At 51.9% G+C, this 25,543-nt stretch overlaps 1 protein-coding gene across 1 annotated transcript in view; it reads right to left on the reverse strand.

The window, feature by feature from the left end:
* Positions 1–8,542: 8,542 nt before the first annotated feature.
* Positions 8,543–25,543, reverse strand: part of Lyrm4 (LYR motif containing 4) — a 112,130-nt gene continuing 95,129 nt past the window's right edge. Inside the window, exon 3 of the mRNA XM_005003260.4 lies at positions 8,543–8,962. Coding sequence (XP_005003317.1) covers positions 8,894–8,962 — 69 coding nt within the window. The 3' untranslated portion in view covers positions 8,543–8,893. The remainder of the gene's footprint in view (positions 8,963–25,543) is intronic.

The following is a 25,543-nucleotide window of genomic DNA, read 5'->3' on the forward strand; positions in this document are numbered from 1 at the left end:
AACCACATAATGAGACCCTGTCTCAAAAAGACAAAAAGAGAAAAAGTACCATGCCATTCTCAGCAACAATGAGGTCCCAAGCTCCTCCAGTGATGAGAAGAGCTGAGCACATATCAGGGACCCAGCATGACAAGCTTCTCCTGAAGACTGAACAGTACACATCTTGCCCTCTGGAGCCAGGAAGCGATGCTCAGTGTAGGACCAGAGCTCCCCCAAAGTGAACCACAGCTACCCTCAGTGGCAAGGTCCCGAGCTCCTCCAATGATAACAGCCACGCTCATATAAGGGAAGCCAGCACGATGAGCTCCTCCAGGAGAACCAGTGACTCCAAACAGTGACACTTAGGAGAAGCCACAGAGCCACACTCTTCCTCTCCACATCTGTTTTGATGCTGGCAACTTTCCTCAGGTGGCCATCCACACTCAGCACCATGCCCATTTGATTCAGCTGGTGTTAAGGTGACCGCCAGTTTTTAATCCATAGCACTGACCTGAGACCTCAGCACTGAGCTCGAACACCCCAAGCTTACCTGTTCTGTACTTGTGCTCATTTCCTGGTTTTGACTGAGTACTCTGCTCAGGGAAGACGTGACTGAAGGGTGCAAGGGAACTGTCTGTGCAATTTCTGCAATTTCTTGTGAGTTTCAAGCCCTCTCAGAATAAGAGGTCATAACAGTAACAACACATTGAAATTAATGCTTCAAAACAACCCTGCAGTGGTACAGTGGAGAAGAGCCTGGCGCTTGCCAGTCACGATGCTGGGGAGCGGTGGCCCAGCAGAGAGGCGCTTATAGGCTCCAGGGGGCGACACCAGCTCAGCCCCTCACCCTAGCGGGAGGGTGGGAGTTTGCAGCCTTGCAGATGCCGAGCAGTGATTCCCGCCCCACCTGCCCCACTTAGACTGCTGAGAGCCCCTGGAGGCAGCGACCACGCACAGCTGGTCCCTGCGTCTTCCCCTTCCCTCTGGCTCTGTGGGTTGCTGTCTACTGGGTCTACTCTGATAATACACACTGTCTGACTTCTTCAGAAAGTAAGAAGCATGCATGAATTTTCCCATGTGGGAGACACCTGGGTAGCCCCCATGTGCTAACTAGACAAGCTGTCCTTGTTACCTTGGTGGAGAGTGTGCCTTTTGCCACTCGTTTGATGATGAATGCGTGTTACATGTGAGTGTTTCTATGGCACTGCTTGTATGTGTCCATTGTTAGCACGTGCACATTTGCTAATCTGCCCGAGAGCCTCTGCCTGTCCCTAACACAGCCTCTTCGAGGGTCTTCTGCCCCACTCTGGGGCAGTCACTGACTGCTCTACAATGTTGAACAGCTGCCCTCTCCTGGTCCATCCTGTCCCTCCACGCTGCTCCTGTCAGTCTCCACAGGGCTGATTCTCCCTCTGCCAGCTGTCCTCCAAAAATCTTTAACTTTTGATTCTCGTCTAAAGATGCACCCAAATCTGTGCAGGAAAAACAAATTCTTTTGTGCCTTCTCACAGAGGCCAGCTGGACTCAGCCTGTTGGGAATTTTCTTCTTGCAGCAGAGTGGAGGGTGTTCTCCGTAGGTGCAGGCACAGCGTGGGTGTGGACGAGTCCGGCAGAGGCATGATCTGGGAGTGTTGTGGGGAGCAGGGCTCGCCACCCCCAAGGCGGGAGCTGCTTTCTCTGCACACACCTCCCACTCCAGCCAGCTCCCCGAAGGCAGGGAATGGCAGCCTCCTCCGTAAAGCTCGGCCCGGGGTTGGCCCTGTGTCTGGTGGGCCGCATGCTTCTGCCTGTTTCCCTTATGTGGGTTTCGCAGGTGGAGGGCAGGAGTCTGCTCTGGACACGGAGGTCCGCACAGCCTGGTGCTGCTGTGAACCCCAAACCTGGCCCATCTCTCCCTCTAGATCCCTCCCGCCGCCAGGTGTAAACACACCCTCGCAGGGCTGTGCTGGGCAGGAGCTGCCCGCTGGCTGCAGCTCCGTGTTCAGAAATCCCACGAATGCACGGTGCAGGTGTGAGCACCAGGCACAGTGGCGCTGCCTGCGGTAGAGGGAGATGGAGAACCATGTTCAGCTTTCCGGCTCTGGGGCTGGTGGGGACTCCAAGGGGATAACACCCCATTCGGGAATGCCCTGTGCTTTGTTTTCTGTATAGTTTTACCCCAGGGGTGACACTAAGGGGACACAAGCCGACTGAAGGCCCTGGAGAGAAGCAAACTTCCACAGCAGACAACATCGCCTGTGCTGGTCCTGAGGATTTCCTGGTTTCCTTCAAGTGCGGCTTCCTTCCTTCGGAGTCAGTGGGAATCACAAACTCTTGGAGCTGAAAAGGCTGTGGTCCTTGGGATGTGTCCACCCCAGCCTCCCACACGGGAGCAAAGGCCTAGATCAAGGGAACAGGGGCAGCTCTAGGCACTGTCCCTGAACACACAGCATCCTGCACCTCAGGCCGTCCTGTCCACTGGGCTTGCCAGCACGCTGACCTCCCAGAGTACCATGACCTACTTCCCTTGGAGTCTTTTTTGAAATGAAGTTTCACTATGTGGCCAGCATTGATTAAAAAAAAACAAAATGTTTGCCGGGCATGGTGGTCCACACCTATCATCCCAGCACTTGAGAGGCTGAGGCAGGAGTATCAGTGTGAGTTTGAGGCCAGCCTGGATTACAAAGTGAGTCTGCCTCAACTGCATAGTGAAACTCTGTCTCCAAATTTTTTTCTATTTTTAGTAATCTGAGCTACTTTGATATCCTTTCTAAGCTTTGAATGAGCTTCTATTTATAGAATATCTTGATGAAATCTACGCTTGGCTTTAAGTGTTTTAATGCCTGCTGAAACCTGACAAATTAATATTAAATATATTATGTGCTTGAATAAGTGGGGGAATGTATTTATCTGGCAATATTTAGCTTCAGGACTATAATCCTTGATCATATATCCACATATGCTGCATAGATCACAGGCAGGAACACAATTACATACTCCTTTAAAAAATAAAAACCCTGGGCTGGGGATTTACCTTAGTAGCACAGTGCTTGCTTGCCTGGCAAGCGTGGAGTCATGAGTTCGATCTCTGGCATCCCCTCAATACATAAATAAAATAAAGACCCAGTGGAGCCTAGCTTTGGTCCCAGCAGTTGGGAGGCTGAGGGAGAAGGATCACTCGAGCCCAAGAATTTGAGACCAGCCAGGGTAACACAGTGGGACCCTGTCTCCAAAAATAATTATGTTGTCACACCAATCGCCTTTATTTAAGATAGATAAAGTTACAGGAATTCATAGGTAGTCAATAGGGAGTTCTAGAGAAATGCTTTAACACTGTGTAACTGAGCCCTCCGAGAAAAACCCACAAAGAAAGCAAGTAAGGTCAACTTTCTGGCTGATGTGGGACCACGGTTTCGCTTTAGTATCACTGATGTTTCCAAGGAAGCTTATTGCTCTGGCAGGAAAATACAGCTTCTCAGAAGCTGCGTTCCAGGGAGCTGACTTCTTGGGGTCCAGCCTGCCCTGGGTGGCGGGGAGGGTGTGGCCAGCTGCTGTGCTGTGGTCAGGGCAGACACGGTCAGTTTGTGACCGGCAGCGCACAGATCCCAATCTGTGTAATTTCTGCCCTTTGGTGTCTATCATTCTTGCCATCTAATTTCAAGACAGCGAGACATCAACTGTGTTTGTGGTCACTGCCCCGCTGGCAATGGTTCCCCCAGGTAAGGGACAGTCAGATTCACTGTGAAGAGTTCTCCTTCTGGTTCTCTCTTCAGGGTCTTTGCACTGGAAATTGTACCCTGGGGCAAAACCGTCATCCTTCTTGGGCCCTAAAAAGATATTGACACGAAAAGCAATTTTCACGAATAGCTCCCTGAAGCAGGCTGAGGCTATAGGAAGACTGAGAAGTGAAGCTCATTGTTTTTGGAGAGGAGGTGAGGCACTGTCCATACAGAGCCTGGATAAACTCTCAGGAAAAAAGGGCCACCATGTCGCCAGCATTGCTTTCTCCACCAAGTCCCAGTTCTGTGGCAGAGGCTTTTACAATTAACAAATGCTAGATTAACGCCACGGTATCCATTGCCTCGGGCCTGTGGAACAGCGTTTCCAGCTGTTCTTGTTTGGAGTCAGGAGTTTGGCCAGCTACACTGATGTGGTCACATGTACACCTCTCCCCGGAACCAGCACTCTGTGGCCACTCTCCGGCTCCTGAATCTCACCCTGGGCCACCAGCATGAACACAGCGAGCCCTTACAAATGCTCTGCAAATGCACTATGTGGCCGTCCTGCACAGCTCATGGGCCTCCGCTGTATTCATCAAGGGACTTGTTGTCCATGCTTTGGAGGCTGAGCCTGAAGAACTGCTAGTATTTTTTTTTTTTTTTTTTTTTTGGTATTGGGGATTGAACTCACGACCTTGCGCTTGCCAGGCAGGTGCTTATGCTGTTGAGCTAAATCCCCAGCGGTCTTAGTATTCTGAGAACCAGATTCCAAGTATTGGGCAGCTTCTGTTTTTTGGTGCCAGGAATTGAACTCATAACCTTGTACTTGTCAGGCAGGCACTGTGCCGCTGAGCCATATCCCTGGCCCTCACCTTCTGCTGCTTGAGCCCTTTCTTGGCCTTCAGCAGCTGCTGCACTGGTAGTGTGGCCTCAGCATCTCTGAGGTCCTTCAGCCTAGAAAGCAAGTCGTGGTTCGTACCTTGGGACACCCAGCTGAACTGAGTCAGTGTGACGCTGGGTGTGGAGGGCCCAGCTGAGGATGGTTGCTAACAGCATAGAAGGAAAATGGAGAGGAAGAGGTGGATGCTGTTGATTTCCCTGGAGAGAAGCTTGTCACGCTGGTTTTCCTGATATGAACTCAAGTTGTTCTCATCACTGGAGGAACTCGGGTCCTCCCTATCACCAGAGACAGCTGCCGTTCTCTTCAGGGAAGCTCTGGTCCTTCCCTTGAGCATCGCTCCCTGGTTCCAGTGCAGATCCCTCAGCCTGCTGGCACAGACCTTTCATCCTGCTGGCACTTTCTAGCTTCCACCACTGCCTTTGGGCCTCTCCAGTGCAGATCCTTGGCACAGACTTGCATGAGACATTGCCGTTGGACCCAGGCCCGCGGCTGGATTCTTTGGTGTGGACAGATCTTGCGCACTCTTGTCCTTAACTCTTTCGAGTGAATATTATAAAATAACCCTACAAATGAGGTGTCCTATATTGTTTCCCTTGCAAACCCTGACTACAGCACAGGCAGTGATTTGCATAAAGTACAGGTGTATCTTGGTATCCATGGGAACTGGATTCAGGAGTCCTATGGTTACGAAAATCCGAGGATGCTTATTTAAGTCCCATACAGAAAATGACAGAATATTTGCACAGAACCAGCACACATCCTCCTGTGTACTTCAATTTGCCAGTAGACTACTTATACTGACCAGTGCGGGGTCAGCGGCATGAAAGTAGCTGTCTCAACATCGTTTAAGGAATGATGTCGAGAAAAAGCCTGTATGTGTTCAGGAAGTGTATTTTTTCTGAATATTGTTAACCTGTGGTTGGTTAAATCCACACATGTGGAACTTGGGGATACGGAGGGAAGACTGTATTTAACAATGAATGTGGTTCATTCTGATATAAAGTATACTTTTACTTTATGTAAGTTTTATCCTGTATTTTATTTGCATTCTTAGAACCAGGTAGCCAACATGTAGATCAACCTTCTTTTGCCTTTAAAAAAAAATGCCATGGCCCCCGCTGCTGAGTAGAGAACAATTATTCTTGGCCCCATCTCCCTGCAAGTCAGTGATGTTACAGGTAGACTCTAGCAATAGCTGTATATTTGCTACTGCTGAGAGCTACAGGTAAAAATCTGTAGGAGTGTCTGTTAGTGACCCAAGCATACCCATGTTTCTAGAAGCACAATCCATAACAGCTGTATCTTGACATTAATAAATAAATGGATAAAGAAAATGTGATGTTTACACACAGTGGAGCACTACTCTGCCATAGAGAATAATAAACTAGAATCATTTGTAGGAAAATGGATGCATCATGAGACCATAATGTTAAGTGAAATAAATCAGACACAAAAGCTTAAAAACTGCATCGTTCTCTTATCTGAGAAACCCAAATTATAAATAGAGCAAAATAAAAGAAAGATAATAGAAAGCAGGGAGACAGAACTTTGTCAGCTGGGAAGGGATTAAGAGATGGAGGAAGACAAGGGAGGGGAAAAGATAAAAAAGAATTACGGTGTGTTAGACATGTACCAGCCCCATGTGAGTGCAAGTGTCATGTGTTGCAAACCTGTGCCAATAACAGGAGTATCTCAGTTTGATTCCAGTGGATGTTTCATAGTATAAAATGTGAGGGTTTAACTCAGTGGTAGCTCACTTGCCTAGCATAAGTGAGGACCTGGGTTCCGCCCTTAGCACAAAACAAAAAAACAAACAAACAAACTCCAGAAAGAATTGTAAAATGACTTAGAACTACTTCTTCCAACCTTCAGAAATCTGAGAGCACTGCAGGGCCGGAGATGCTGTGTGGAGCTCTGGATGGGAGAGGAGCACAGAGCTGTCTGTGTCTGTCCATGATGATCCTTGCTCGGTTCCAGAGTGAGAGAACAGGAGCCAGGAGAGCCCCACAGCCGTGCACGCGGCCAGACAGCCTCCTGGAGGCTGCTGGGTATGGGTGCAGCCTGTGATCCCAGCACCCCAGAGGCGGAGGTGGGAGGAGTTCATGCTCAAGCCCAGCCTGAACAACTTAGTGGCTTGCTGAGATCTAGCTCAAAAGAAGATGAAACAATAAAGGGCTGGGGCTGCAGCTCTGTGTGAAGGCTCAGGGCTCGATCCTCAGCACAGAAGCATTGTAGCCAGAGCACTGGCATCTCTAAAGGTCTGGAAAACAGCTGTGCTTGGCCATGGGTTTTAGCCGCAGGAGAGGTGCGCTTCCTCGGGCTCTGTCACATGCTGGTGGCTGACAACCACATGGACCTCTGGACCCCCCGCCTAGCTCATGCCCTGGGCTGGTGATGCAGGCCCTCCCACTCCGTCACCTGGGCCCTGCAGGGGCAGCCAGGCAGGTGGACTGCCTCACAGATGCGCTGGGAGGTCCCGTTGGGCACACCCCTGCCAGCAGCTCCAGAATCATGCTGGGTACCTCTGAGTTTGGGGACCACTCAATGTGAGGCTATACCCACTAGACCGCCCAGGGCCATGTGAGGACCAAAGCTCTTGGGTATTTTTGCCCTGGAATTCTCCATGTCTTTCTGCAGATTCTGAACATGTAGCTTGTCTGGGTGATAAAAACTATCTGGGTATTAGCAAAGCCCAGGGCACGTTAGTCCATTCATGTGGTTTAATCCACACCCAGCAACCCTGTTCCAGGGCTGCAGGACAAGTACAGTTTGCTGTGCTAGGACTCCGGGGGGAATGCCCCTGGAGCTCTCAATCTGATGCTTCTAGGGGCAGGTTTGAACCCTAGGTCCCAAGCAGTGGCTCCTCAGGGTCAGAACAGATCATGTGGCCTCGAGTGCCACGCCACGCCCCCGGGCTGGGTGACTGCCCCATGACAGGCAGCTGGGCAGGAGGCCGTAGGTCCTCTCACTTGTGTGCACTCCTGGCTGTCCTAATGCTGCAGCTGCCCAGTGGCCTTTGTGGGGGGACAGGGACCCTCTAGGAACTCCTTGCATCTCACAGGTGCAAGAATTGATCCTGACATCGAGTTATATCGCCAAGCAGGATGCATGTGGTCCCTCTATTCTGAATGTGCCATCAGGACACAAGGACAGGACACAGTCCACAGGCACTGTTCAGGGGAGCAGGGAGGGTGTGTGCAGACCATGACTGAGAACCAAGATGAGGGCGACGCTGTCACTCGCTGAAGGACCTGAGAAGCTGCTGTGAGCCTGTTCAAACCTCAGCACTGAGATCCTGGCACGCTCTGCGCCATGCACCAAGGGAAATGGGAAGGCGCCTGCAGGTCAGGATCCAGGGCCCGTGTAAACCCCGGGAAGTCAGGGAGGTTCCTGACCCCTTCTCTGAGTTTGGAATGGATGGGTCTCCCAGGACCCGGGTGTGAGAATAAAATTCCTGCTACCTGGGAGCAATTGGTCAGCACTCACTCCTCCGGCCGCTGGCCCCCAGCCCCTTCCTCACCACCTCTAATGTGGCTTCCCAGAGCTGGCTGGGCGTGAAACCCCGGAGGACCCAGCATTGCCAGCCCTGTCCCAGGGCCAGGCTATGTGGCAGGAAGTGCCGGAGGGCTGTTCTTCAGGGCCTCTGACTCAGCCGAACCTGGGCACCACTGGGTGTGGCCTCCCCTGGGGTCTGTGGGATGGGGGTTCTGATACCTGAGTGGCCGGGAGGGCTCAGGAGTCTGGGGCCACACGCTTCCTCCCTGGCTGTGCAGGAGAGGTTTGGCACCTTCCTGTGGCCCTGGGCACACATTACATCGCCATGCATCCTGGACTCCTTCTGGCTGACTTTCCTCTGCCCCCGGATCTCACCTGGTGCTTGGCCTGCAGGTGGGAGCCCCCTCCCAAGGTGCCCCTTCTGCAGGCCCTGCCCCTGCAGGACACGCAAGCGCACTACTGCTGCCCATTTATTTAGTGTGGAAGAAGGAAGAGCATTCCGTTTATTGTCAGGGACAGAGACCCAAAGTCTGCAAGTGCACTAGACGCGTGAGGAGGAGCAGGCTGGGCCTGGGCGGGGAGAGGCCCAGCAGAACACAGCATCACTGCAAGGCCCCGGCTCCCACTCCCACACTTGGCCCAGCCAGGGCGGCCATGCTGCACCCCAGGCTGAAACCGGATGGAGCAGTGACTCAGTTTCTCAGCTCCTGTGCAGCAAGCAGACCAGGACGCTGTTTCTGCTGGTGCTGGGTGCTCCCCACCCGCACAGGATGATGCGGAAGGTGGCCTGCGTCTCTCACGGGTGCCTGGTCCTGGCACCTTAAGTCCTGGGCTTCTCTAGATTCTCGATGATCAGCTTGTCCGTGGAGTACAGCTGGCTGATGTGGACCTAAGGAGAAGACAGGACACAGGTTAGGGACCCAGACTCCACCAGCCGTGACCAGCAGGGGTGCATCTGTCTCACTGACATGTGCGTCCTTGTGAATGCCGCCTTTGCTGGTTCCTTGCACCACCCACGGCTGCCCCTCCTTCTCCTCCACGGGATGGTGGCCCCAGGCTGCTTGGCTGCCAGCAGGCAGCAGAGCCATGAAGGGGCGCACAGCTCCCTGCTGGGTGCTAGTTCCTTTCTCTGGAACCCTTCCTTCCTCCATCGGGAAGGCTTTCAACATCAAGCAGACAGGCTTTGAAACTGAGGTGAGAAAGGCATGGGCAGGCACTGAGAACAGCACAGACCACACTTAGGTGCCTCCGGGTCTCAGAGGGCAGCTGGAGCCATAACCTGAGGCCACAGCCCCTGTCCTTTGGAACAAAGAGTCTCTGTCACACTTTCCCTTTAAAGGCCCTTCCCCAGTAAAACTTTGAAAGGACCAAACAGAATGCAGAGGGAGGGCTTGGCCCTAGGAACAAAGCTTGGACTGCAGAGCCCCAGGAACTGAGCCTGGACTGCAGAGCAGCTGGCCCTCTCTGGACAACCTGGGGAAGGAAATGCTCTTGAAAAGAGCAAAGAGAAAGCTTCCAGAAGCCACAGCTGCCACCAGAGCGGTGTAGGTGTAGAGTTCAGATTCTCCTGTGCTTTTCCGCTGGCCCAGGACAAGGGACTGTGCTGTCACAAGGGAAGGCACCAAGCAAAGGGGCTTTTCCACCAGGGCTGGCCCCAGGGACCCCCAGAGCCTCCCCTTTTCCTCTGCCTGGGCACCGTCTCCTTGCCGCACTTGCACTTTGTGCCCTGGTGGACCACAGTGACCAGTAAGCTGTGGTGTCAGGGGAAGCCACGGAGGTGAGAGCGCTGCGTCGCCTCCAAAGAAAGAAAGACACAGAGACAGCGATTGGGCGGCGGGGGGTGGGGGGGGGAGGGTGGGGGGTGGGGGGAGTGGGGGGGGAGGGGGGGTGGGGGTGGGGGTGACAAGTGAGCACGAAGGTTTTCCAACTGTGAGTAAATTCACCGTGTTGCCTGGGGAATAAGCAGGCAGTGCAATTCCTAGCAGAAGCTGCAGTGCCAGGCCGCTCTGCATCTTTAGCCCTCTGTTCCCAGGCCATGCAGGCAGTGCTGGTGCCAGTGGCAGGGCAGGGGACCCAGGCTGCTGTTTCCTCTAAGCTGCTGCCTGTGCCCCGGGTCTGGGGACCACGCTTTGCTGTGCAAGGCCCGAAAGCATCCTGAGGGCAGGACCAGTGGGACCTCTTTCTATTCCTTTATTCATTGTCTGGGCTTAGAACGCATCTCACTACAGTCCTGATGGATGGAGGCAGGGACTGGCTGGGGTGTCCTTTCTCAAACTTAAAACAGCAGCTGGGTGAGCTGAAACCAGGTGTCTCTGATGAGAGGATAGGGACCACGGTGTGGTCGGTATGTCTTTATTTTACTTACGAACTTCTGCAGACCTAGAGGCCTGCTATCAGATGATTTTGAGAACGAGAAGGATAAGATAGTTGCGATTTTGAAGCAGAAACCTGAGAACCCATTTTTGGAGCGATGTTCTCACACTCCAAGGAGGGTAAGTGCGAATCTTCCTGAGAACTCCTGACAGGGCTGTGGTCATGGGGAATGGGCTGCTTGGGAAGCTGGAAACTTCCTGGTGAGGAGCAGAAAGACAGAATGGAGATAGTGTTTGCTGGCTGGGGCTTGAGCCAGCAGACCGCTTCTGACTCCTGTAAGTATAGGTGCCGGCCATCTCCAGGGTCACCTTGGTCAGCAGGAGTCACATGGTGCCTGTCAACCCCTGTTCTGCTCCTCATGCTGGAAGGACGGAGGCCCAGAGACACCACTCGGCAGTGCTACTCTCCACGCTGCCCCTGGTCTCAGCACCCTCGTCTGCAGAACGAGGCCTGGACACCCCGCAATCTCTACCGCCCTGCTGCTCCAGGACTCTGAGAGTTGATGGCTGTCAGGAGTAAGTGTGAGACTCCCTCTGAGCAGCTGGGGGATCTGGCCAAGGGACAGTCTCTCTGCAGGAGAGAGTCTGTTCGGCAGCCACTTAGGGGTGTGGATGGGCACCGCAGCCAGGCCGAGCACAGCCCCGCAGATGCCTGAGATGGAGGATGAACGAATGGGCAGGATTCTTGCTTCCAGGAGCAAGGCCAGAATGGCTGGCACACAACAGATAGGTGTGTGCTGCAGGAAAGGGCCTGTGACCCGCCGAGGAGCCCTGGCTGTCACTCAGCAGCTGGGCAGTGAGTATCTCGGGCACCAGGAGACAGACTAGGGGAAGCTTGAAGCTGATTCCTGCTCACTGCAAGCTCAGCATCCAGGAGGGGGCCAGCGAAGAATGCAGCACCCGTTCTGCAGTCCAGGAGGTGCCAGCCTGAGAGGAATGCAGGAGGGGTCAGAGAAGACTGTTCTGTGCAGATGGCTGTCAAGGGGGCCCTCAGAGGGGTGGGGAGGTACCCCCCAATGCATACAACGGGCTTCCTGTCAGAGAGCCCTGAAGAAGCACAGGATATGGACACCACACTCACTGGGAGGGAGACAGGCCGCTGGGATGCTGGGAAGATCAGCATATGTGCAGGTACTGATGAGTCCAGCTGGCAGCAGATGTAGACGGAGCAGGACAGAGAAATACACAGTGAAGCACACACTGGCAGGCCAGAGGCTGTGAGAGTCCCCGGCCTCAGGCCTTGGCGAGGAGCTGAGACCTTGAAGTTAATCTACAGAGGAACAATGGGAACCCTGGATCTTCTGACTTTATCCTGGAGTTCCAAAGCATGCAGCTCCAAGCAAGGCTGACTTCACATGAATGACACATTGCTGTGACACAGCTGGACTTGTCACAAAACCTACAAGCCTGGCATCAAAATCTGAGGTAACTGTGCCAGATGACTGGCCTCCTTTCCCTTCCTGGAGACTGGCAGGAATCCAGACGTCTGCACTGCCCAGCTTGCCTTGCAGCTAGAGACGGCCCAGGAGCTGACTTCATGGTAGAACATGTGGGACACCTGTTAGTTTCATCAGTGTCAGGGACAGAAGTCGGGGCCTCACACCTGCCAAGAGTGCTCCACCCTGAGCATGCTCCGGAGAAAGTTCCTCCCAGGGACATGGTGACCTGCCCCACTCTGCCTCCTGTCCTGCCAGCTGCCTAGGCTGTCCATGCCGCTGCCTCATGCCAACATGCCCTGTGGTTCCTCCTCTTCTCTTTTTGTGTGCTGGAAATTGAACCCAGAGCCTCAGATCCTAGCCCAGCATTCTACCACTGAACTTTATCCCAACACTTTCTTAGAGACAGGATCTCAACCGAGTGGCCCAGGCTAGCTTTGCTCTTGTGATCCTCCTGCTTCAGCCTCCTGAATAGCTGGGGTCACAGGTGTCTACTATCACACCCAGCATAATGATCTTTCTATTTAACTTCCTGTTACGGTCCTATAACTTCACTGAAAGGCTATTTTGTAAGGGTATCCTATTTCACCGCGAACATGTAAAGAATCAAACCATTCCCCATGGTAAACATTCACTGTCTCCAGTTAGTGCCAGACTGCCATTCATGCATAGGCCTTAGCGCACCTGAGGCTGTTTGTCTTAAGGAATTCTAAAAGTGGAATTACTAGGGAAACCAATGTGAATACTGGTTTCCTAAAGAGGTTGCAAATCCCCTTCTGGGGTGGTTCCCTCGCTGGTCCGCCTGCTGCACCCTCTGGTGGCCGATGGGAGGGCTACAGCGGCACCTGTGTGCCCAGGCAACTGGCAGTGTGGGCCTGCAGGGTTCATGGTCCCCTCTGGGCAAGGCAGGAACAGGAACACAGGTCGGTCTTGCTGTGTGGCAGCTGCTGGGTTCCTAGCAAAAGGCTTTGATTGACAGAAAGTCTGAACTTTATTCTCCAGGCCACCAGGCTGGCAGAGACAGCCTCTAGGAGAGGTGCTGCCCTGCAGGACACAGTGACTAGGGCGGCGCAGGGGCATCTGCAGAGTGCAGGATGGGGTGCAGGGAGGAGGCTGAAGAGCCAAGCTCTAGGAAATGTAGCATCAAACAACTTATGTGCACTTCGACTCAAGTGTGAATTAGGGTTAAAATTCTTTTTTGGGGGGAGTACTGGAGGGCCTCACATGTGTTAGTAAGTTTTCCACCACTGAGTTACGCTTCCTGCTCTTGAGATTTTTGATTTCAAAAGTCGGGTGGAGTGGCACATTCCTGTAATCCCAACACTTGGGAGGCTGAGGCAGGAGGATTGTTGCAAATGTGAGACCAGCCTGGGCTACACAAAGTGGGACCAAGGCCAGCCTGACCTGCACAGTGAGACTCTGTCTCAAAAAGATAGATAGTTAGAGAGAAAGATTTTGTTTTTAGGTACTATAACCTTGTAAGTTTTGGGGAAAAAGCAGATGACACTGGATGCTGATAATGTTAATGGTGTAAAGAGGGTTTAAGGAGATAAGTGGTCTGGGACCCTACGCCCGTGGTTCAGTCTTCCCCAGGCCCCGAGCCTCTCCCCGACCGCCCTGGGACCTGGAGGTTCTGACTTCTGTCTCTGCCCAGGCTGCTCTGCCAAGCAGCAGCTTCCTGGTGCTGGGCAGCAGGCTCCTTCCCCTGGGGACAGTTACCCCACAGATGGGTCCTGTATGGAAACCAGCAGAGAGCAAAACTGCTCAGCTCCCCCATGTGGAAGCTTTCGACTGAGGGAGGAAGAAGGTGAGCCATCAAATTCCTGGCCGCCGCTGCCTTCTGGGGCACAGTCTGGGCACGAAGCAGGTGCTCAGGAAGTACAGTCACGGGCCGTTTGTGCCGTGTTTCTCCAGGGATGACATTTACTAGTGACATACTTATCAGGACGGACACATCCCCACGGTAAGCAACGCACAACTGTGTGTGTGGCAGCCTCTCGCATTCTGTGGCTATCAGGATCCATGAGCACCACTGCCAAGACTCAGGTCTAGGGGCGACTGCAGGATGCGCTGGTGGACTATAGAACCGCTGAGGGCGAGTCGGTAAGAACGGCGGTACTGCCTCGAGAACCTTCACTGGCTCTCAAACACAGAACTGAATCCTTAAAGTGGCTGAGCAGAGGGTTTAAAGCCCTAATCCCGGGCTGTAATGGATTAATGCAGAACGATTACAGAGGAGTTAAGGGAAATACCCAGTTCACACAGGAGGAAACGCCACAGTTATCTCAGTAAGGACTAGGAGGCGGGGCTGTGGATGCATGTGCTGTGGTGCCAGAGCACTTGTTTGGCTGAGAACTGGGTGCATGTGTATCAGGATACTACTGGGGACGTAGGCTGCCAGGCTCAGGGGGGAGCTCACTGCCTGCAGCTGTAGGTGGGGGGCCTGGTCAGGTAGAGAGGCACACAGTTAACAGGGTCCCTCTGGATCTCACAGTGACTTCCAGTCACGTCAGACCCTGACCATGCACACACTGGGCATCACAACCTGATGACACTTTTAGGAGCTGACAGAGGAGTCTGTTAGCAAAACACACAGTGCCAAGTAGCTGGGGTGACACGATGGCCCAGAAACACATCTGAGCCCTGAGACTCATTAGACAGAGGAGCTGCCGAGGGCAGAAACAGCATCCAAGAAAAGCAGGGACCAAGTGCTTTGGGTCTCCCTGCTGACCCTTCTCGAGCTGCAGGCCGTTTCCTGTCCAGCACAGCTCAGAGTCAGCAGAGCTGGGCTGAGTTACCAGGGGTGGTGGTGGGAGGGGACTGGAGCCAATCTGCCCAGGGACCCGACCCTGCCCCTTGCCACTTCTTGGTATGTGTGAATCAAATGAGACTGCAGACATGAAGATTTACCAACCGCACCAGACACTTCCTGGGTCCCTGGTATGTGGGATGACAATGCTGCTGAGAGGATTAAGGAAGTGCCAGGCACATCGCCGGGACACGAGAGATGCCACTGTGTGCACGGCACTGCACATGGCTATCTGTGAAGATGTGCATCACGGGGTCAGGTGTGGTGGCGCATGCTAGTAATTCCAGCACTTTGGGAGGCTGAGACACGAGAATTGCAATTCACGTCCTGCCCGGGCAACTTAGTGGGACTCTGTTTCAAATTAAGTAAGAATCGTCATCATAGGGAAGGGCTGGGAGATAGCTGGGTTGGAGCTCGGGTACTGGGCCCCCAAATACATATCATGGGGTCTCAGACCCCTCCCCCTCTAGGTGTAGGAGCGTGCAGAGGCAGTGTGCGCAGTGCTGGAGACTGCTGCCGCCTTCCGAAGATGGCTCTTGGGATGGACTGGGGCACTGGCTCTGTCCTCACATCTCTGCTCGGGGCCTCACCTCCTGCCCCGAGGGTGGGGGCCTGAGTGCCTCCAGCTGGCAGCACGGCCTGGTGCAAGGAGGAGGTGCTCTGGCATTAGAAGGCACGACAGATGAGAAGCGCTGCGTTTGCTGGACTTTTGGGGCCCTCTTCTCCCTGGAGGGGGAGTGCTGTGAAAACCACCCAGGTGGGGATCGTCCCCAGGCTACCCGGAAACAGTGCCAAGTCTGATTCTGTGATGATGACACGCCCACTATTAATGAGAATGGAAGTAACGGTGACATTTAATGTGCAGTTACCATGTTCTTGGCACGGTCCTAAGTGCTTAAGCATGTCTTTTTGACCCATAGTAACTGTAAGGAAGGTACTAACTACTGTCAGCAGTTTATAGGTGTGCACAGGCAAATTCTATGTTGCTGTAATTCCCATTTTTAGTCCAGCATCTAAGTGAACCACACCGGAAATACAGTGAAAAAGAGCACAGCAGTCACAGCACACCCAGGGGAAGCACAATAAGAAACACGAGGGGTCCTCAGAGACCCTGCAAACACAGGCGTCTGCGTGAACCAAAGGGAATGAGGGCGAAGCCACGCTCATGGGTAGGCTGAATCCCATAAAAAGTCAGTTTTCACAAGTGTGCTGCCACTGAGTCACACCCCCAGCCTTAGTGTACTTTTAATTCATTGACACATAAAAAGCCCAACAGAATTTTCTGAAGTACTTGACAAAGTGACTTTAAACTTATGTGAATGAGTTAAAGTCACAAGTAAGACAGAAAACTCTGATAAGAAATATCTTAAAAACGGTTTTCCAAATACAATTAAAAAAGAATGCCATTGGTCCAAAAAGAAGGACTTTAACAGAATACAGGGGAGCAGTTCAAACACACCCTGCTGCGCAGAAGGAGCACACAGCACCAAACCTGTACCTTACGGGGGTTGGGGCTGAGTCCCCACTTTAGCCCTGTTGCCCTCAAGTGAGGAACCATCAAAGCTTGGTTTTCAAACAGGCTGGACTTTAAAAACTGGATTTTAAAGTTCTAACTAATCTTCTAGAGAAGCAAAAGGAACTAGCTTTGGAATGATAAAATTTTTTTTCCCAGTCTTCTCTGCACAGCAAGAGGTGTTGTGAGAGACAGGACTGTAGATCTTAATGTAAAAACAGCTCGTGGGCCACATGACTTGTTCTTTCTAGAATCCAATCAAATATTTCTAGAATCCAATCAAAATATTTACATGAAAGATTGCTGTTTTTCATCAGGTGGGATCTTTGGAAATCCGTTCACCCATTACAAGCATTAGCAAACAAAACCATCGCAAAGAGCCCAGGAGTGAAGCTTTTGTATTCTCTCTCCCCTAACGCACCGCATCTCTCTTCTTCCTTCAAGTCCTGAATTTGAGATGATGTGGATGGGGATGGAAGAGAACTCACCTGATTTCTAACTCTGCTGAGGAGGACAGGCAGTGAGTAAACAAACCCCTGATCTTTCCCCACATCCCACATCACAGTAATGAACGAGCCTGTCCTTGCTCTGAGGGACGGGGTGTGCACCCCTGTCGGCATGGACAGGGCAGCGAGACGCCCCGTTTGCTCAGCTGCCCCATCCTGGTTATTAACAGAGAATGTGGTCCTGCTCCAGACGAGAAGTTATAGGACGGCTGTGCCTTATCCATTGTTCTCCCTTTGGGGCCACCCCGCTGGCTTTTTTTTTAAATGTCTGAAGTTCATTTTAAAAAATTAGCACACCGCACCACACAGCACACCACTTCCTCCTGCATTCCAGGCCGTTATATGAAGGAAAGGAAACCATTTAAATAGATTTCAAAGAGTTGCAGCCTCCAAAGAGCCTGAAGGAGTCCCCCCCTCCCCACAAGCCCGTTCTGAACCTAACCTGGGCCAAGGTGAGGCTCCGACAAGGCCCATGCAACAGAACCACAGGCCAGCTTTTAGCCACTCGAGGCCCAGGCCTACCCTGAGGCCAAGGCAAGTTAAGCTGCTGCTCCCTTCTGATCAGCATCCCTAAGCGCGCAGGGCGGGGGCCCGGGGCGGCCTGGCTGCTCATCGCTATCCTCCTCCTCCTCATCACTTCCCCGCTAACGAGTGAACACAGAGCAGAAACGGGGAAGCCGTTTTCCCATCAGGTGACTGTGAGCACAGCCCTTCCAGAAGATGGGCTGGGGCAACGGAGGGAGAGAGAGGCAGGATCTGTGTGTGCTCCCCGCTGTGTGGCACCCGCTGCTCTGCCAGTTCTGGGTGGGCAGGAGCAGGGCCTGCGCCTCCCTGCCTTCCACGCTGGCCTGGTCTTTTTTTTTTTTTTTTTTTTTTTGTCTTTTTCATTTTTTATCGGTACCGGGGATTGAACTCACGACCGCCTGCTTGCAAGGCAGGTGCTTATGCCGCTGAGCTAAACCCCCAGCCCCTGAGCTAAACCCCCAGCCCCGCTGGCCTGGTCTTTGTGGGACGGGGTGCTTGTGGACATGTCCACCTGCTGCTCTAGGCCACTGCTCGGGTGGGAGACAGGTATGAAACAGCACTGAGACACTGCTCTCCCAGCGTCCTCGGCACCCCGCTGTTGGCACCGCAATGCCAGCCGCCAGGCGGGAGTCCCTGGAGCCGCGTGGCAGTGTTGCGTAAGGAGGGCTCCCAGACGACAGCATCCAAACAGCGGGCGCAGTGTTGGTGTCAGCTGCTGTCACTCAGTCACCTGGCTCTCTGGACCCACACGTCATATTCAGCGTAAAACCTGGCGCTTCCCTGGCGGTGACTGCAGAGCCCAGGCAAACTGCCCGAGACAACGTCCCGTCAGAGGTCATGCTCCTGCCACAGGCGGGGCCCAAGCCCTGCTGGACATCAGCCTCTGGACTTGGTGCTTCAGGTCACCAACGCCACAGCACCGAGGCCAGGGTTCTGGCCCGCTATAATTAGTGACAGGTGATGCAAATGCCAGCCCATCTTTCCTGGGAAGGGCGCCTGAGTCAGCTGAGTCTGGATGGAGTGTGTCCTTGCCCCCTGCTTTGGGGAACATGTTGGTCACAAAAAACACTCTGGAACAATCAAGCCACCTTTGGCTTTTATTGCAGGGAAACCTTTTTTCCAGCTTATTTATTATCTGAGACATCATTGCCATAAGAGTTCTAACTTCTAAAGCACCAAACACAGCAAACCCCAATCAAGGCTGCAGCCAGAAAGAAATGACCTTCAGTGCTGAAAAGTATACCCAGAGAAGGAACCACCGGTCACCCTTGGATTTTCTGTTTGTTTTACATTCAGGCTGGTGAAATGTGCTTGTTTACTGCCGTCTCTGATAAACTAAGGGAATGAGTTTAATTTTCAGGAAGGACAAGTTCTTCCTGAGATGACAAGTGCCCCTCTCTGGCTGTGCTCCCTCTTACGGACCTAGTATTTTCTAGAAGCTTCTCTTGGATGGTCCATATCCAGATGTTTCCTGACGGGACAGCACAGCTGGTGGCAGCTGCCCTTAGGGCCTGACAGAGTCAGGTACATGCAGGAAACATAAATACTGCACCACAAACAAGCGCTCACTGTGCAGAATTTCCTACTCCTTGCCCTGCTCCTGCTCTGCGTCCCAAGTTCCCCATGTCACCAGACTCTGGGACTTTGGAACAGGCATCAGCAGCGCCCTCTCCCTTCCCCAGGGACCCTGCAGGATGGTATCACACTGGAAATAATACTGGGGTCACACATGCACCCAGACAGCTGACTGCCTGTCTCCTCTCCTCCAGCAGCTGGGCTGAAGAGAACCCCAAAATGGTCACTGAGGAAAATGGCACTGCCTCACAGGGCCTCACACGGGATCCCGTCCCAGCCAGGAGGACACAGCAGCCCTGCCCCTGGAGGCCCAAGGGAAGAGCTGTCACTCACAGTGTGCAGGGACACAGATGCCAGCAGAGGCGGGGAAAGGAAGGGACAGAGCCTCTAGGGCCATGACTCATGCCCTACGTGTGTCCCTTCTCGGGTCCCCAGATCCCAGGGTGAGGCGAGACTTCTCAGACACATCTCCTGGCCACCGACAGGGCGAGGCTGTAATGCAGATCTGCTTCCTGCCCTCAGTGAGCCACTGTCTCAAATCCTTGTTTCAGACCCACGGATGCCATCCCTCCTGCCACTTTCTGAAGCAGTTCTGGAGGTCCCCTTTCCTGAGTGCCATCAGGTGCACTGCCCTGTCTACCTACAATCTACTCAGAATGTCTTTCATGGCTATTTGCACTTTGGGGGAAAGCCAGAGGTCGCATGGTGTCAGATTTGGTGAATATGTGGACAAGGATGCACTTCTCTTTTGGACGGCAGTAGCCTTCACTTTCTCACGCCTCAAAGATACCCAGGAAAAAAGGCTGCCAGAAAGTAGAAAGAGCGGGTGTGTCGAAGCAAGGGGGAGCATTTTGAGTGGAATTAACGGCAATGTGTCTTACTGCAATGCAGTTCACAGTTTAAGCACCCTGTTATTCTGACCACACCTTGTACAGCACGGATGAACCTTGATGACATTATGCCCCGTGGAAGACATCAGACGCAGAGGGTCATGTGTGGTGTCAGGCCCTTTCTACGAAGCATCCACAGCAGGCAAGTCCGTGGGGACAGGAGGCAGATGAGTCCATGCAAGGTGGACAAAGGGGAGAATGTGACCCTTTGCCTCAGCCTCCCTCAGCAGTGGGATAATGGTGTGCATCATGGCACCCCACCACATCTAGTTTTTGATGAACTAAATGTTCATCTGATTGTTTCCTGTAATAATTGTCTTACTTCACAATCTCTCCTCTGCAGCCTTGCCAGTGTTTATCTTGTGTTCTGATACTAATCAGCCTCACGGTGGCCATTAGAGATGCTCAACATTTTTAATGCATGGGCTGGACACACTTGTGCCCACATGGAATGTGATTCTGCACAGAACAAAATGTTGTCATTTGCAGAAACATGGATGGGACTGGGGGACATTAAGTGAAATAAGCCAGACGTATCATGCAAACACGTGTCGCATGTTCTGCCTCTATTGGTCAGTGGGTATAAGACACAGCCTGGAGTGAGCTCTGGTGTGGTGAACAGTTGACAATGATTTACTACAATCCAAGAATACATGGAAGCAGAAGTTTGAACATTCTCAACAAAGAAATGTTAACTGCTCTGAGTGGATCACTACACAAAGCACAGTGGTAACTTCCGTTCATTAACACTTTTGTTTGCAAACAGTTTGGTTTGCGCACAGAAATGCTTGGCAAAATTTTGTTTTTTTTCTACAAATTCTTATCCAGTGATGAAAATGACAGTGCCATCTTTCCCGAACACATATATTGGCCATCGTCTTCACAATCCTGGAGTGAATTAAGTTTCTCAACCGAGGTACTGCTGTACACATGGATGAAACTGTAACACTATCCCATACGTATGTACAATTGTGTGTTGATTAAAAATAAAAACAAGTGAAACTCAGCAGCTACAAAACCGAAATACAAGTAAAGAGAAAATAAAAGACAGGTAGTAAGAGAAACCTCTTTCTCCAGGGGATTGGGGGCCAAGAGATTGGGGGGGGGGATGGAAAAGTAGCTAAGATGTGGTGTGCACATGCACCAGCTTCCACGAGGAGTGTAAACATTATGTACTGCAAACATGGACTAATAAAAAAAAAGCAGAAAAAAACAACAATGCTAGGCCACAGAGGGTAAACAGCCCTTTCCAGATGACAGCAGTCAGTGACCCACGGAGCTGGCTCAGCCCAGCTGCCAACCCAGTGCTGGCAGCATGCGGGCTCCACAGTGCACTTTCACCTCATTTAAAGGAGAAACAGTCAAAGTTCAAGCCCTCTTGTCACTAGTGATTCCAGAAACACTCCATGCAAGGAAAACAACTACATACAGGACACAGAACTTATAAAAATTTGTGATGTTTACCTGGAGTTAAATACAAGACAGTGCAGGAAATCTGTTTCCAACACTAAAGACATAGACAATCAAGCCGAGGGCCTTGGTCTCACAGCAACGTCCCGTATGAGTCTAGCTGAAGACCTAGAACTCATGACAATGCCCTCCATGAGTCCAGCTGGAGGCCTGGAGCCCATGACAATGACTCATGCAAGTCTGTTTAACAGATCTGCACTAGGAAGGCCCATAGGTCAGTGGTGGAAGCTAGAAAGTCTGTGCCGGTGGAGTGAAGGATCTGTGCCAGCAGGTTGAGGGTTTTACACTGGAGCAAAAAAGTGATACTCAAAATAAGGACCAGGGCCCCCCTGAAAAGAACCACAGCCATCCTCAGTGGTAATGAGGTCCCAAACTCCTCTGATGATGGGAATAACCAAGTACATAATCAGGAAGCCAGCGTGATGAGTTTGTCCTGGAGATTAAACAGCACACATCTTCCCCTCTGAAGCGAGGAAGCGATGCTCAAAGTAAGGACCAGAGCTCCCCCAAAGTGAATGGCAGCCACTCTCAGTGACAAGGTCCTGAGCAACTCTGATGATAACAGCCGAGTTTATATCAGGGAAGCCAGCAGGACAAGCTCCTCCAAGAGAACCAACAGCTCCTAAGAACAGTGGCACTTAGGAGAGCCCACGACACTGCCTTTCCCTCTTCAGGTCTTTTTTTATGCTGGCAACAGTCCTCAGGTGCGCCATCCATGCTCAGCACCATGCTGATTCAATTAGGCTGGATTTAAGTTGACCGCCAGATACCACGCACAACACAATGTAACACATACACTCAAAGCTGGCCAACATGGCCCTTTCACCCTACCTTATTCACCACAAATAAAGAGATAATACAAATTGAAACCACAATATAGACCCCTTTCCTTTTCCTCGTGCTGCAGCTCCCCTGTGCCACTGTTCAGCTCCTGCAGGAGTCACCTGAAGGATCATGAAGTCAGTCCATTCTAAGCATGCGATGCTGAAAGCATTCACCTGCTCTGCTCTCTGCAGAGGCCGGTGCTGGGAGCTTCCCTGCATGTTCATGACTACCACTGGTTACAATCAGGTTGGATTTGCAGTTTTTAAAAGTAGTTTCCATGTCTGAAAAACCTACACTTTTATTTAAAAAATTGGGTGTTTATCACATTGGGGAATCACGGTGCAGATGGCTGGCGATACTGAATTCAGACAGAGGCAGCATGGTGGTGTGGCTCAGGGTGTCTTCTATTAAGAGGATAATGCCACACAAACAGTAAAGTACACTGTCCTGGGTAACAGACTTCAGCCTCATTTGCTAAATTGAGCATCTGTGCCTCAGTTTCCTCATCTGTAGCAAAGAGTGTGATGATGCCAAGGCCCTTTCTGTCATTCTACAGAAACAGCATCTCCAGCAGGCTTGGCAACACAGGCTTTCTCCTGCAGCCTTGCACATCCACTGTAGAAAAACAGCGTTAGTGTGGCTAAAGGAACCTCATTATGTCAACACAAATACCAACATCCAACATATGAGGGCTGGGAAAGGGTAACTAGAAACTTAGAAAGTCCTTCATTGTACAGAGCAAGTACCTGGAACTCAGAAAGGCCCAGGGCTATGCCTGAGGTCTCCCTGCTCAAGAGAAGGATTTCAGAGGGTCCTTGAGGTGGGGAAGGCAATTAAAATTTGAGGGAGACTTTTCTAAAGTTTCCAAGCTTTTACCTGGCTCCCACGTCCCTTCACTACCACGGGGCGTATGCTTCGGAGTGTAAAAAAGGGCCAGTCCTCACTGGTTCTGAGTCGCTGTGTGGGTACTGGGGAAGGAACCCAGGCTCATGCGCATGGCAGGCACAAGCTCAGCTACTAAGTCACACCCCTGCCTGAGCTCAGTCTTCTTGGTTCTGGGAAGAAAAGTGAGATCTGGAGCAGGTGAGATCGAAGTGCAGCCCGGAGGCGTGAAGAAATAAAGCTGCCTCATAGTCCACCCTGCTGCCTTTCACTAACCAGTCTGGTGGCCACTGAGGGCTCATGACACCAACGAGCTCTTTTCTGCACACTCCTCTCCGCCGTGGTGGCACTGTGACTTGACCTGCTTCTGCTGTGACGAGTTCATGCTTGCTTTGCGGCCTTCACCAACATACGGTGAGGCCGTGTTCCGAAGGCAGTGTGGCTTTTGCCTGGCTCTCTTGCTCTGGAAGCCTGGCTGCCACGCTGTGAGGAAGCCCTGGCTCCATGGAGAGGCTACTGGGTGGGCGTTCTGGCCAAACCCTCACCAGGCCCCACTGCTGGCTGGCATCAATAACCAGACAAGTAACGAGCGAGATGACTGCTGCCCCAGCCCAAACGGTTGAGACCTGGTCACTGGATGAAGCAGGGCATCTTCGCTGTGCCTTGTCTGCTTCTGATCCAGATGCACCATGTGGCAATTAATGAAAATCCTTGCTTTAAGGTACAATATTTTAGAAATCGATATATAGCAGTTGTGGTCGGTCCTTGAGTTTACAGTCAGATTCTTGATTTTCATTCTATTCTATCATTCCACAATCCTTCCATATCTAATTTTTACCTTTTCTCTTTAAATCTGAAACACGATTGCCCTCGCTAAGTGAATTAACTTTTCTATCAAGAGAGCACGTTAAGATCTCTTTGGGACTTGCAATTGTGCCCAGATTTGAGGAGCCCTGTAGTAACCCTGCTACTAACTTCAGCTTTCGGAATGTTTTTGCTTAGAGCTCAGTCACCTCCACTTGAGGGCCCCCATCCACATGCCTCCCACCTGTCCCACAGAAGGACACAGGGCAGGCTCAGGCAGCGTCCCACATTTCTCCAGGGTTCATGACATCATGGAATCCCTTGCAACCCTGACTCACTTTGTGGCTGCACGTGGATATGCTCTGGCCAGCTTTGCAGGAACCTTCGCGGAGGCAGGATGCTGTGTGCTGCTTCAGAGCTGGTGGAACCTTGAGGATGGCTCTCCCTGTTCACAATGGCTCCAGGGTGACGCTGGTGACTCACTGACATGGTAGTGTCCTCTGGCCATATCAAAGGGACCAAGGATGCAAAGCAGGTGGGCACTTGTCAGTGAGCCATTCTCATTTGGATATGATGGCTGTTTTTATGCAGGCAAATAAAATGGGATTTGCTTGCTGCCTCCAGGGAAGTCCCTGGGGCACGGTTTTGGGGTCCACACTCATCACTGCCCGAGCCCATGCTTATTTCTTTGTTGTAATATGTTGGTTGATCACAAGACAAACACACTGAAAGGCTGAGAGTTATCATAACAAGGCCCGTTATAAATAACTCAGTGCATGACTCCTGGATGCAGTCTGGCAGGAAGGCTTTAGTTGAAGGGTCCAGAAAGTGCAGAGAGCTGGGATAAAGCCAAAGGAAAAGTGGCTTCATCACCTTTTTCTGTTCTGTTTTCCCTGCTCTGCTAGAATCTGAGAGTGCTAGGGGTCTCCTCTCTGATCCTCAAGAGCACAAGGTCATTTAGCTTTGGCGGGGGCAAATTTCTTCCTAGAAGAACCAGACAACCAAGGAAATACAATGAAGTTGGGATTATGGAGAAGCAACAAAAATAGGAAGAATTTAGCAGCACACACAAAAAGTGGCCAGCAGATGGCAGTAGAGGACTTTGCCAGCTATTCTGCAGTGGGGTCTGCCTGAAATGCTGGAGGGGAACTCTTAACAGCTATTATATAAGTGATTTATGTATTTGGATTCTGCTCAATGTTATATATGCATTGCTGAATAAAACATTCACAGTGTATTTTCCACCAGCAGCTGAGCTCCAATTCCAAGCTTCTGAGGCCTAATTCCCAAGGCTCAGAGGAGCCCCTGACATCAAATTACTTTCTTTCTCTCTCCAAGGGCTGCTTCAGACCCCAAGGAAAAAAAAACCTGCTTAGGGGCGGTGAGAGACAGCTGATGTAACCTCACTGTGTGTCTGAGGAAAAGGAAGTGGCTGTCAGACGGCCTCAGGGCCAAGCCACTGGGAGGCTTCCAGGGATCTGACAGATGGCCCTGGATTTGCCCCTGTGGTGCTTGGGGACAGAGGCTTCACCCCAGCTCCAATGAGGAAAGGAATGGCTCACTTGTGAGAAATCTGTCCGGTGAAGTCCTTACAAGGGGTATGAAATGACAGAGTCCCCCCCCCCCCCGCCCCGATTTTCAACGCATCCCGAAGAGCTGCTGGCCTAGAAGCTGGTAAATCTCCTTCGAGTTCTGAGCCTCTTTCTGGAAGGGAAGCAGATTATCAGAGAACGGAATGCACGGCTGGCCCTGAGCACTGTGCTTCCCTGCCAGGCCGGGCAAGTTCCGCAGGATGCCTATGCAGGCCTCTTCCTTCTCCTGTGGGATGTGTTCAAGCTCCACAGTAAGCATGTGCAGGCCACA

This window comes from Cavia porcellus, unplaced genomic scaffold, assembly GCF_034190915.1.
Source record: "Cavia porcellus strain 051 isolate PalLab524CR breed Dunkin Hartley unplaced genomic scaffold, mCavPor4.1 scaffold_13, whole genome shotgun sequence".
Lineage (NCBI taxonomy): Eukaryota > Metazoa > Chordata > Mammalia > Rodentia > Caviidae > Cavia > Cavia porcellus.